Source organism: Solanum tuberosum, unplaced genomic scaffold, assembly GCF_000226075.1.
Source record: "Solanum tuberosum cultivar DM 1-3 516 R44 unplaced genomic scaffold, SolTub_3.0 scf00027, whole genome shotgun sequence".
NCBI lineage: Eukaryota > Viridiplantae > Streptophyta > Magnoliopsida > Solanales > Solanaceae > Solanum > Solanum tuberosum.
In genome coordinates this window covers 886914-900056 of record NW_006238953.1, presented here as the reverse complement: position 1 = coordinate 900056, position 13143 = coordinate 886914, and the positions used below count along the sequence as shown (strand labels likewise).

The 13143-nt window shown below is 34.9% G+C and overlaps 1 protein-coding gene across 1 annotated transcript; it reads left to right on the top strand.

Annotated features, from left to right (window-relative positions):
* The first annotated feature begins 10515 nt into the window (after positions 1-10515).
* Positions 10516-12295, top strand: LOC107059601 (F-box/FBD/LRR-repeat protein At1g13570-like). The gene is made up of 2 exons (XM_015306298.1): positions 10516-11370; positions 11987-12295. Exons 1-2 carry the CDS (start codon positions 10516-10518, stop codon positions 12293-12295), a joined length of 1164 nt encoding a protein of 387 aa, XP_015161784.1.
* Positions 12296-13143: the final 848 nt, after the last annotated feature.

Genomic DNA, 13143 nt, shown 5'->3' with positions numbered 1-13143 from the left:
TATTAGTATCTCCCACAGTTCAGTCAGACTCTATTGCATTGACCATATTTCAGTACAGTCAGTATTCAGTCTCAGCATGTTATAAATTGGTCATTGCATTCAGTTAGCTCAGTATTCAGCATCTATATCATGTCCAGATTATTTCATTGCGTTATTGCTTTGTTCAGTTATATGTTATTTCAGCTTTACTCTATCCTGCATGCTCAGTACCTTTCAAGTACTTACGTATACGTGCGATACATCTTCTCGTGATGGTCTTCTCGTGATGTAGGTTCAGGTTCTCAACATCCAGATCACGCTTAGATTGATTCCCGATATTCAGTTCAGCAGCATTAGTGGTGAGTCCTTATTCTTCGAGGACTAGTGACATGTTTATCTTTATCGCTTTTAGTCTTTAGTTTCAGTTTTGCTAGACCTAGTTGGGGCATGTCCCAACACTTCTAGTCAGTTTAGAGGCTTATTTCAGACATAGTTAGATTCAACTTAGTATTGAGTTAATATCTTCTTTGTATTAAACTCATCATTTATCATTTATCATTTATCTCAGTTATAGTATATGGGTATTCCCTATCTTTTCATTTTATTTATGATTATTGTTTCGCACAGTTTCTATTATTCAGATTATATTTAGTATGCTCATGATCAGGCCAGCAGGGTTTGCTTAGGATCACTTGTGGTCCTAGGTCCCGTGTCCACGTCTCGGGGGTAGCTCGGGGCATGGCAGCTGGAGTCATTCTATATGGAGGAATACAAATGGGTTGAGTGTCAGGAAGAATATCTATTCTGAAGTATACTTCTCCCTTAGGATGCACTCTGGTATGATCATCTTGAAAGACCTATGGAAACACACTCATAATTGGAATTGACTGAATAGGCGGTGTCACTCGGACTAACTGATAGATGCACCCCTTAGAAGCGAAATTTCTGGCCTTATGGTATGAGATGAAACAACACTTACGCACTGCTGGACTACTCCTCTACTCTAAAATTGGCTCATTAGAAAACTGAAACTTGACTACTCAAATTTTACAATGGATTGAGACATAACTAGCATGAGGCTAGTCCATACCTAGAATGACATCAAAATCTACCATGTCTAGCTCAACTAAGTCAGCAATGGTATCTTTGTGATAGACTGAGATGGTACAATCACGATAGACTCTTTAATTCTAAAATAGACTCACCAACAAGTGTGGAAACACTAAAGGGTTCAAGAAGTTATTCGAGCGAAACGACGAACCTCATGGTTACATTGGGAGTCACAAAATACAAATTCGCAGATGGATAGAGTAAGGCATAAACATCAATTGAAAAGACTTTAAGAATATGAGTGACAATATCTGAAGATTTATCCTTATCCCAACAACTATACATAGCATACAAACGGTTTGCTCCTCCGCATGTCCCTAAAGTAGCTCCTCTCGGAGCAGCTCTGGTTGTTGGAGTCACTGAAGAAGATTGGATTCTGTTGACCCCATTGCCCTGCTGTTCTTAGGGAACTCTCTCATAAAATGACCCATCTGACCACACTTGAAGTAGCCATTGGAGCCATCACGACATGCTCCTGGGTGGTTCCTACCACACTTAGCATATTTAGGGGTCCAAGTATCCCATTGTGCCATATTACCCTGAGATTGAGTAGGTTGAGCTCTGGAATTTATGATTTCAGTGGTCATTCTTGTTCCTTGGTGCATGTGAACTAGCTGATGATGGAGCAGGTCCTGATGATTTCTATTGAAACGATGACTGATTCTCATTTTTGTTCTTCTACTGGCCAGTTTCATGACTTCTGGTCTTGGCCCTCTTGTTGCGAAATTCTTCTCTGTCCTTTAACTCATCTTCCTCAACCTGTTGTATATGAATCATAATTTTGGCTATATCCACGTCCCTTATCAACAAAGCCGCCTTACCTTTCTTACTCGATAAGCGGGATAGCCCGGGCACAAATAAACTCATCCTGCTTCTCATATCCACCACAATATCCAGAGCATAGAGGGATAGCTGAGTAAGCTTAAGGTTGTACTTCTGCACACACTAGCTTCCTATTTCAGATTCAGAAACTCTCTCCTAAGAAAGGATTCTCAAACGCATTCCAGCCCAAAAATGGTTCCCCCTCTGCCCTGTTCTTCTTCCACTGATCATACTATATCCTATCAACACTTTTGAGCTGAAATGAGGCTCACTCCATAGACTCTGTATCAGCACCACACATGACCTCAAATACTTTCTGAAGCTCATCCACAAAGTTCTCCAGATCCTTAGTGATCTTCAACCCTAGGAAATTTGGGGGATGCATCCTAAAAAATAACGGATTCTAGATGTTTTAGACACATCCTGATGACCGACTCCTTGTTGACCAGCCTGATTTGCCACAACCTGAGTCAGCATCGGAATGCCATTCCTGAACTTAGTATTGGTGACATCTGCTTGGTGAGGTTGAAATTATGGTGCATTGTGAGCTTCTTGACCTTGAGTATTAGCATACCTCCAAGAAAGATGTCGAACAACTTTTCATGGAGGTATGATGATAAAAGACACACATAAGTACAAGTTAGAAGAAATATTTATAGAGTTGAACTCTACCGCACGAACATAAGTAAGAAGGAAGTGAAATTTCCTAAATGACGTAGCTTTCTCATTATAGATGTTACACTCTTCACATCGATAAGAAGGAATCTACTAGACATGTCTTTATAGACACCCTAGGACTTTGAACTCTGCACTCTGATACCAAGTTTGTAACACTCTGAGCCTACACCCTGGACGCAACCGACACTCGAGAACTATTAAAGTTCCCCAAGTGAGCACTTATCCTGCCTGGCTAATTAGTGGAAGACTTACCCAAGTGATAATATGCTTATAAATAGAATTTAGAATATTCAAACTCAAAGAAAATACTTAACTCAAACTATTTGTAAAATACTCAATAATATAGGTATTATAGTTTGCAAAAACATCTCAAGGAAAAGTAAATACTGAGAGACTCCTCAACTCTATCTAACTATGAAGCTTCTATAGTTCAACATGAATGCCGGGACAAGACCCACGCACCCTAAAATGACTATACTGAAAATAAAAGTGGAGTCCTCCAGAATGGAAGGAGGCTCACCAAAAGCTAACTAGAGTGCAAAGTGATCTCAACGAAGTGCTTGTTGATGATCATGAACACATGTATTTATATCATAAGAAGATGTAGGTCGAATGACATCAATACATTTAATGTACGAGTATGTAATAAGACTAAATGAATAAATAACTGAACCGATAAGACTGGAAAAATACTCACCTCACCTCAACTCAATACAAAGCAATAATAAGAGATGAAATATTTTAAAAGGTTCATAAATAAAAGATGCCAACTCAAGGATATATATATATATATATATATTGTGGGAAGGGCATAAACCTTGAAAGTTGGAGAGAAGTGCTCCAACACAACCAAGAGAAAAAATATTGTGAGTTGGAGAGAAAGTGCTCCAACACAAAAAGCAAAAACAAAAACACAAAAAGGAAAAGAGTTGATGGGAAGGTAATCAACGAGAGTTAGAGAGATAGTGCTCCAACACCAAAAACAAAAAAAAAACCAAAAAGAAAAGGCGTTGGTGGGAAGGGCATCAACCTTGAAAGTTGGAGAGAACTGCTCCAACACAACCAAGAGAAAAAATATTGTGAGTTGGAGAGAAAGTGCTCCAACACTTGGAAGTTGGAGAGAAGTGTTCCAATACAAGCAAGAAAAATAAATCGTGAGTTGGAGAGAAAGTGCTCCAACACTTGGAAGTTGGAGAGAAGTGTTCCAATACAAGCAAGAAAAATAAATCGTGAGTTGGAGAGAAAGTGCTCCAACACTTGGAAGTTGGAGAGAAGGTGCTCCAACACAACTAAGAAAATAATAAATAAGATTGAAGAGAAGTTCGCCAATTCAAAAACAATGACAAGAAGAAAAAGACAAGAGTATACAACTTTGAATTACGGGAGAATGCTGAAAATAATAATTCAAAGTTGGAGTAGGAATCCTAAATGTTTAGGATTTGTTATTTATGATTTTACTTATTCATGTTTAATTAATATTTGTTAGTTATAGTGGTTCTTGATCCTAGTTTAATTTGATTTCTTACTTTTATAAATAGGGATATATATATACACACACACAATTGTCATATACCCTGCTGAGGTATAGAACAATTCAACTAAGTATATCTACTAAAGCTCTACTTGAAAGCAATAAGGAGTCATGTAAACAGTATGATCCTTTACCCATGTTGGCTACATGATTTATGAGGAATGTGCATTTTCTGAACTCATCCCTATATCGGTGCTCAATACTACTCCCAATAAATATATATATTCATGCTCAAATGTATAAAATATACTCTTTCTCAATTTGGGGTAATTGTTCAAATATCTTCTTAAAAGAGGTAATTGCTCTGAAATAACTCTGAACTCATTAATCATTTAGAAATAGAATTTTCTCTTTTCTCAATATAAAAATGATTAATTTGGAAATCAATAGTTCCCTTAAACTTTACTCAAAATGTCTCTTTAAACTTTCCTCAGAACTCATCTTTACTTTCTTAAAAAATCAATTTAAGATAATTGTTCGGTTAAAAAGATTCTCAACAATTACTCAATGAATACTCAAATAACAAGGTTAATGCTGAAAAATAAACATGAACAATCAAACTCAAAAAATCTCAATGCATTATATATAGCAACTCAAAATTCAACAATAACTCATCTCAGGAATACTCAAAACTAAGGATAGAACCCAACATTACTCGTTTACTGATAGAAAGTAGATGTAGGGTGAGAGTACAAATTCACTCCATCACTATTATAGCCTTACATACCTGGAAGAACAAGGTTCTTGGTGAAATCGACGAAATTGAGAGAACGTTACAAAACCCTAGATTTTCTTCTCTTAAATCCTTGATCTAAGTCTTTGAAGTGTTAAAGAACGTAAAATAATGTTTTAACACTGCTTAGACCATTAATTAGGTAAAAAAAGGGCCATGTTTTTGGCTTAGAAGGGGTGGAAAAAGACTAAACTACCCTTCTTAAAACTTACGAAAAGCCTTCTACGGGTCCATCTACAGTTCGTGGTTTGTTCTATAGACCATAGATCCAATATGTGGAATTTATATTTAATTATAAGGCTCAAAATTTCATTCTACGGGTCCAATCTATGACCTTTGTATAAGGTTGTACGGACTATATATCCAATCCGTAGACTTTATACAATATTTGGGCTCAAAAGTCCATTCTACGAGTCCAAACTACGGCTCGTAGAAGTTCCTATGGCCCGTAGAAGATCCTACGGCCCGTAGAATGGATCCATAGGAATTGGACCCCAAAATTTAGAGTTTTTGATGGTTTGATAGTATGGGTCGTAGTTCAATCTACGGTCTGTAGATTGGATCCTTAGTTCACCGACTCAGAAAACTCTAATATGGTAGTCTCTGGTAAAATGATCATAACTTTTTACTCTAAACTCTAAATGAGTCAAACTTGGTGGATTTGGAAATAGGACTCAAATACCTTCAATTCGATAGGTTGTGGGCCACCTAGTTCATTATGTGTTGAGAGGTATGATCTTTTGAAGTTGACCTAAGTAAAATCTTATGTCAAAACTTAATCAGTAATGAAACTTTCAACTCAACTTTGTGATAGGGGGTTCTTATGACTTTAATGTCACGCCCCGAGCCAACACCCTGGGCGGGACTGACACTCGAAGACCACTGCTGGCCCCCAAGCGAACCCTTGGCCTGGCTTACTTAACTCAGCGGAATAACTCCATGCAATAAAAGGTCATAAAACAACCTAAATGATAAAAAAAATTGGCCAAAAAGGCAACTCGTGTCTCAAAATAGAATATTTATATATACATAGATGAGATACTCAATACTAACTATCTGACTGTCTATGAAGCCTCTATAACACTGAGATGGATGTTGGGACAGACCCCGCAACATCCTAATAAAACAAAACTAGGAAAATAAATAACAGAGTCCTCCGGAATGCAAAGAGGCTCACCACTGACTCTGGAGTGCTCAGCTAGATCAACGGCGCTCTGGATGCTGATCCTGGATACCTGCGTCTGCATCATCACAAGATGCAGGCCAACTGGCATCAGTACATTAAATGTACGAGTATGCAAGTTGGAAAGCTAAACAACAACTTAATCTTGAAAGGAGTACAAGGGAACACTTACCTTGGCTCTGTTCAACTCATGAAAGACTGAACCCAATATATAAAGCAATAAGACACATGCAATATATAAAGCTTGTAAAACTCTTAAAACATGACGAAAAAATCATATTTATAATATCATGAAAATATCATGCTTCCTCTCAAGGTCTACTTGTGCAATGTATGAATGAAGTCCCATACCCCCATCCATACTAAGCAGAACCCTCGAGGAACCATGCTCTTTCTACTGTGGGAGCTTCTCTAACCGACAAACCACCACTACGAGTATGAGTGGTGATACAACGTTTTACCTCACGTTGCCCGAGGACCATCCTATACCTTGCCGTGATATAGGAAGCTAACTTTACTAAGTGGATCCACTAGCTTAACTTTACGGGTTCATCTAAAAAGTATGACCCGTTAACTCCCATGTTCGGCTACATGGTTCTTATGGAGAGTTGAGTTTAATATGAACTCGCGTCTCCAAATCGGTGCTCGATACTACTCCCAAAAAATATAGCTCCTTCCTTACTCAAATGTAAAAACATTTATAAACTTCTTTGGGAATACTTAGTTCCATAATAACTCTTGAGAAATGAACTCAACTCTATACTTTGCTTGGAACTTGAGCTTTAAAACGAAGTTAAAACGTTTAATAAAGACTCTCGAAAAAATTTAAAAACTTGCTTTGACTTGCTTCTTAACTTCTAGACTTGACTCTTAACTTCACTTGACTTTGATCCTAACTTTCCTTGAATTGGATTATGGATTCAAGGTTTATGATCCCATGTTTATGGATGAGTTCGTGATTTCTAGATGTACCTTAAAGTGTTGAAAACAACTAGAAAACATAGGTACATTACCAAGGAACACGTACGAAAAAGTGGGGAATGAATGGGGAGAACTGGCGTCCCTGGCGCTCTGAGAGGCGCGGGGCGCCAGCCCTCAAACTTCAGAAGGCCTGATGGGGCGCACTGTCGCGCCGCCCCAAGGGGAGAACTTCAGAGTCCCTCTTGGGGCGCGCTGGCTGGCGCGACGCCCTACCCTTTTCCCCAGAAAAACTGACTTTTCTCCTTAGTTTTTCCAACTCTAAACCCTCTTAACATCAAAGGTTCTTTCCCCAAACACTTAGAATCATTAAAACCCCTAACATACAATAGATTCAACTCGAAATTACACATGGAAACATGTACCAAATCAACAAGAAACTTCAACAACACAACCACAAGAATTCAACAAAACACAACCAATCTTTTCTCGGAATTGAAACAAGTTTGGCATGCGGGGGACTGAACCAACCCAACACTATGATCTCACATACCTTAATAGGGATCGCCCCCGACGAAAACCACGACGATCTTAACGAACCTTGCTTCTTCTTCTCTTCCTCCTCTTCTTTCTCTCTTCTCTCAAAAGCCCTAACTCTCACTTTTAAAAGGGAAAACTGATATAAAATCAGCTTAGACCCTTAATATAACCAAAAGAAATGGTTAGGGAAAAGAACAAACTACCCTTAAAAATTCGGATGAACTTCCCTATGCCAACAGCCCAACTTCCAAAGGGTAAAAAACTCACTCATACGAACTCGGAATCGAGAAAACTCAGCGGCGTTGGAAAGATCATTACAAGAGTTTTCCAAACATAACTGGAAATACACCTAACTCATCCTGAGCTAGGAGTTATGACCGTTTGAAGTTGACCAAAAACTCACTTTTTCCATACTTAACTAAATTTCCATATTTTGATTTCTTTGAAAAATGACTATTTCCTATTACAAGCTTCTTCATAGTTATTTCAAATTGCAAGATGTTACACTGAAGTCATATCCAAATCCATTCGAACACCAAAGATATGACCTTTACACATATGAACAATTTAAGAATCACCCGATATGATTTTATATGCAAATAAAGAATGGTTCGGGTCTTAGCTTAGAAATTTTTGGAATGTTATGGAGTCAACCAATACATCTAATTCATAGCATATATACTTGATATAATAAATCACCCCCCCCCCCAAGAAAAATATAAGAGAATAATCTATAACTACCCCGTAGGCTGAGAAAACATGACATAAACCCTTACAAATATACCTTTTTTTGAGTAGTCTATATACTCTCAATCTATCAAGAACATATTCTAAATAACTATACGAGTCTATTGATAAATATATTATCATAATTTCATTCTTAACTCAAAAAGTCAACCACAAGCCTGCAAGGTCAGAGAAATAATTTTATTTCAAAATTAGTTATTGATAACATAGGAGTCATAAATATGATATTTAATCCAAATCCAAGCTCAAAATTGACTTCAACTCATCAAAATATGACTCCTCAATTTTAGGTTCAAAAAGCCTAATTTCTAACACCAATATGAATTAAATCAAGAAGCAAACAATATAATAAAGGGAAACATACCGAGTTTAGAGTTAGATTCTTACCTTGAGATAAAATGAGCAATTCCTCCTTAAAAAATACCAAAATCAAGCTACCAAGCTCGCAAAATCTTCAAATGAAGTCTGTGTTCAAATTGGAGATTTATTTCATCCATGTCTTAATTGCTTTTTGTGAATGTAGATCACAACTGCGAACATGATCAAGTGATACGATCCAATCCGATCTAACCCATCACAATCGTGATGGAACAATCACAAATGTGATTCCTCATCAAGAATTGACAAACTTTATTCTTTGCGAATGCAACACAAACCTACAATTATTCTTTACGAATGCGATCTAGCCCTTGTGAGCATGGAGAAGAAACCCAATTACCCCAACAATTGGTGCATCAGCTATGCAAATTTCTCTATTTCACCCATCAAACTCATCTAGAAAACCAAATATTCAAATAAATCATAAAATATATTACAAATCTGTTGAAACATCAAATCACCAATTCGAAGTTGTCTACCAAATATTACCATGGTCAACTCTAAGCTTTATATTTTACCTTTCAGTCCTGTATCATTTTAGATAGTATATTCTATTTAAAAAGTTATATTTAACTTGTATTCACTCTTCTAGTAATGATATTTCCCACATTTATATACTTATATGAAAGCTAATTTATGACTTTTTATCGCTATTTCATTTATTTTCGTATGATTAATTGATTTTAGTATTTCAGAAATAAATTGACTTATCTAATGGAAGGTTAGTAAAGAGTCATCACGACCCTTTAGATTTTGGATCATAAAATTACTTTTGAACATGTAGTTTCATATATTAAGCACTGAAAAATAGGGATTCATCTTGATCATAAAATATTACCAAATATATGTAATAAAAAAAATGTGATAATCAGATGTCAAATAACCAATTTAAGTAAGATGGTCAATGTAATAAATATATTCAAAGTTAGTCGAATGACTGAAAATATTAAGACTATATATTCAAGAAGTCTAAGTTTTATTAAGTAGAAACTATCTTCAAGAGAGAAAAATTATCTACATTTTAAATGGGGGATTCTAAAATTATATAAAAAACAATTCAGAAGTCAAAGTGAATATATATATATATTTTTTTACAAAGAATTAGTGTGGCATATATTTTTTACAACTTATTGTGTTCTTACACTCTAAAAAGTATACAAAAACTCTAAGGTTCTTCCATTCAAGTGATGCAAGAAAATCTTGAGGTATAACTTTGTTGAATTTTTAGATGTAAAAATTAGAATTTTCTGTACAATCTCACTAAGCTACTGTTTTTCACTATTTCTTTTTCCTGTTGTTAATTTTTCAAAAATGATTTTCTATGTTCAATAGTTATAAATAAATTCTTTTGGATGGTCTATGAAGTTTTGTGTGTATATCTCAAATATCAAAATAAAAGGAATCCTTATTATTAACAAAATTTTAGAAATTAATTTTCTATAATAGTTGTATGTAAATTCCATAGATTTCAGATCTAACATAGTCATGTAAGTGAAATTCATTAGATCTAACAAGAGGTGAATACAATCTTTTTAATATGCACAAACATAAAAGCTATGTTATTTCCATTTTTTTGAACAATTTAATTTACGATCTAAATTTCAGATCTAGATTTAAGAGGTACCAATTTTGTGTGGATTTCCTCTACGTGTCTGGAATCTTCTTTTGTTTTTAAAATAAATTATATATAGGTAGATATTGAGTATAAATAAATTGTGTACGTGACAAATATTTCAGACATTTTACTATCTAATATCATTTTCTTCTTCTATATAAAATAAAGTCCTATTAGGACTACAAAGAATTTTTGAAGACCTTTAATCTATAACTTTGAGATACGTCTTATCTTTGTTTTCTTAAAATATAGGCTAAAGTTTGACTTATTTTATGTAGAGAATGGTGAACATGAATAATCGTGGTACAGAAGTGATCGTTGATGAAAATGAGATAGACAAAATCTCTGATTTGCCCAGGGATATCCTCGATGAAATATTCAAGGATATGTCATTTCAAGAATTGGTAAAAACATGTGTTTTGTCCAAGAAGTGGGTACATTTTTGGACTATGCATCCAATACTAATTCTAGATTGGGAGTTCTTTGAAGAGAAAAGTGGTACTATAGGATTGATTGAAAATGGTTTTAGTAATATGATTGACAACATTCTCTTGCAGCATGTTGGATCCCTAGTCAAATTTTTCCTTGATTTGTCAACTATTGATTGTAATGATAGGGACCTTGACCATTGGTTGTTATGTGTAACAAGTAAACGCGTCAAAGAACTTACCTTAAAAAATCACAAACGCAAACGTTATACGTTGCGTTTTTGTGTATTTGATTGTCCAACTCTCACATATCTAGATGTCACAAATTTCATAGTTAAACCACCTTCTCCCAAAGCATTAGTCCCAAATCTCCTTGAATTGACCTTAAAGTTCATCAAATTTTACCCGGACAAAGCAAATTATGTCTTGAATACCCCATTACTTTACTCTTTAACGTTCATTGCTTGCAATGGCGTTCATTTCCTCACCATATTTGCTCCTAGGATCCAGTTCTTGACTGTTCATGATAGTCATGACATTCACGCAAGTTTTTTTGATAACTTGTCAAATGCTAGGGAGTTGTTCATGGTATTAGATGTCTGTGAAGAATCAAAAAGTTATGAGCAAGAGAGGTTCATTACATGGTCGCGTCTTCTTTATTTGTGCTCTAACCTAACAAGGCTTGTTTTGAGTAATTCTTGCATTCAGGTGATTATAATATGATCAAGACATATTTAAATATTCTTTATTATAATATTCTCAATAAGTGTTACTATGCTTATCATATATACTTAACCATTAATGCATTTTGCCTTTTTTTTTCTTTTACCAAGCATTTGGGTGCAGAGATCATTCCGAAAAGGTTTCAATCCAAACCCTACCATTTGGAGCATGTAACATTGTGTGTGAGATTTATGGATCTAAACCAAGTCTCTGGTGTTCTTTCCTTGATTCGAAGTTCTCCCAACTTACACTCACTGGAGATAGATGTAATGTTTTCTCGCTTTCAATAATTTAAAATTGAGTTTAATTTATATATACACTGATTGTAGGTAACCGTTACATGTTGTAGTAGGTAATATATCTTATTTTTAATATTACAAGTTTAACTTGGTTACCAGTAGATAGTTTTCGGTGAGTTAAGTACTCTACATTTTTAGAGTTTAACCTATATATGTACCGACAACGTAATGAATTTTATACACTATCAATATTAGGTTATAAAAATTTAAAAATATCTACAAGTAATATTTTATGGTTATGGAATTTGTAAAAAATACTAACCTTTTTTTTTGGTCTTTTTGCACCATATGAATTTTTATAGGTTGTCAATACCTTGAGTGAAGGAAACATAGATGAAGTTACACATTATTTGGAAGATCCAAATTGTGTTGACAAACAATTTGAGAAGCTTGAATTTGTGGAGCTAAGAGAGTTTGAGGGGACACAATTTGAACTCCTTTTCTTAAAGCTCATATTGGCATATTCCCCTTCACTTTCAAGGATGATTGTTGAACCTTCTGATGAACTTGATGTAGCTGAGGTATTGAATTTGTATGAAGAATTGAGCATGTCCTTAAAAGCATCACCAAGAGCAAAAGTCATCGTAGCACCTCATGGTCAAGATGTGTAACTTGTGTTCAGAGGCAGATTCAGAATTTGAACAGTAGAACCCATTATCTTGGTTATGTTTATGGGTTTATAGTTTAATATTTCAAACAATTTCAGAGACTTTTACTTTCCTTTTATGCTTGAATTTTTTTATATTTTATGGAGTTCTTCTTTTAGGTAATGTGGAGACTATGGATGTTCTATTATTTCTTTGTATTTTTTCATTTGAAGACTTATTGTGTTTGCAATCATGTGGGGTACTCCTCGGTTTAAAAAAGAATTATCTATTTCCTTTTTTGGCAACATTTTAATTTTAACTTTCCGTGTGGTATGTTTAAGGACACAATATTAAATGGTATTTTGGTTCATTTGAGAAAACATTAATTTAGAACTACAAGATTGAAAAACCTTTTTTATTTTATTTAACTCCGTGTCAGGTCAAACAAGATCATTCTTTTTTAAACAGAGGGAGTATTATATTACACAAGTCTTAATGTCGAAGTTCATTCATGGAAATGATGTATTGTGTATATGATATCTAAAATTCAATACTTTTGAGATTTAAACAGTCAATACCCGAGCTTGCAATAAGAATACAAAGTAAAATAATAAAGCAATTTTAGACCTTGATGTAATTTTTCTTCATCTAGTGTATAATTAGAGTATTCTCTTGTTATGCATGTCACCTTTGCAAAATACTTAAAAGAAGATGACATTTTAAACCCAAGATCCACTCAAATGATATAAGCAAATTCTACATCAACAAAATTACAAAATATGTACGAGAGATATGTTGGTTATATAAGGAAGCTTCTTTCTTATTTCGGGGGTGGGGGGGGGGGGGGGGGGGTTGTGAAGAAGTGTCAAATC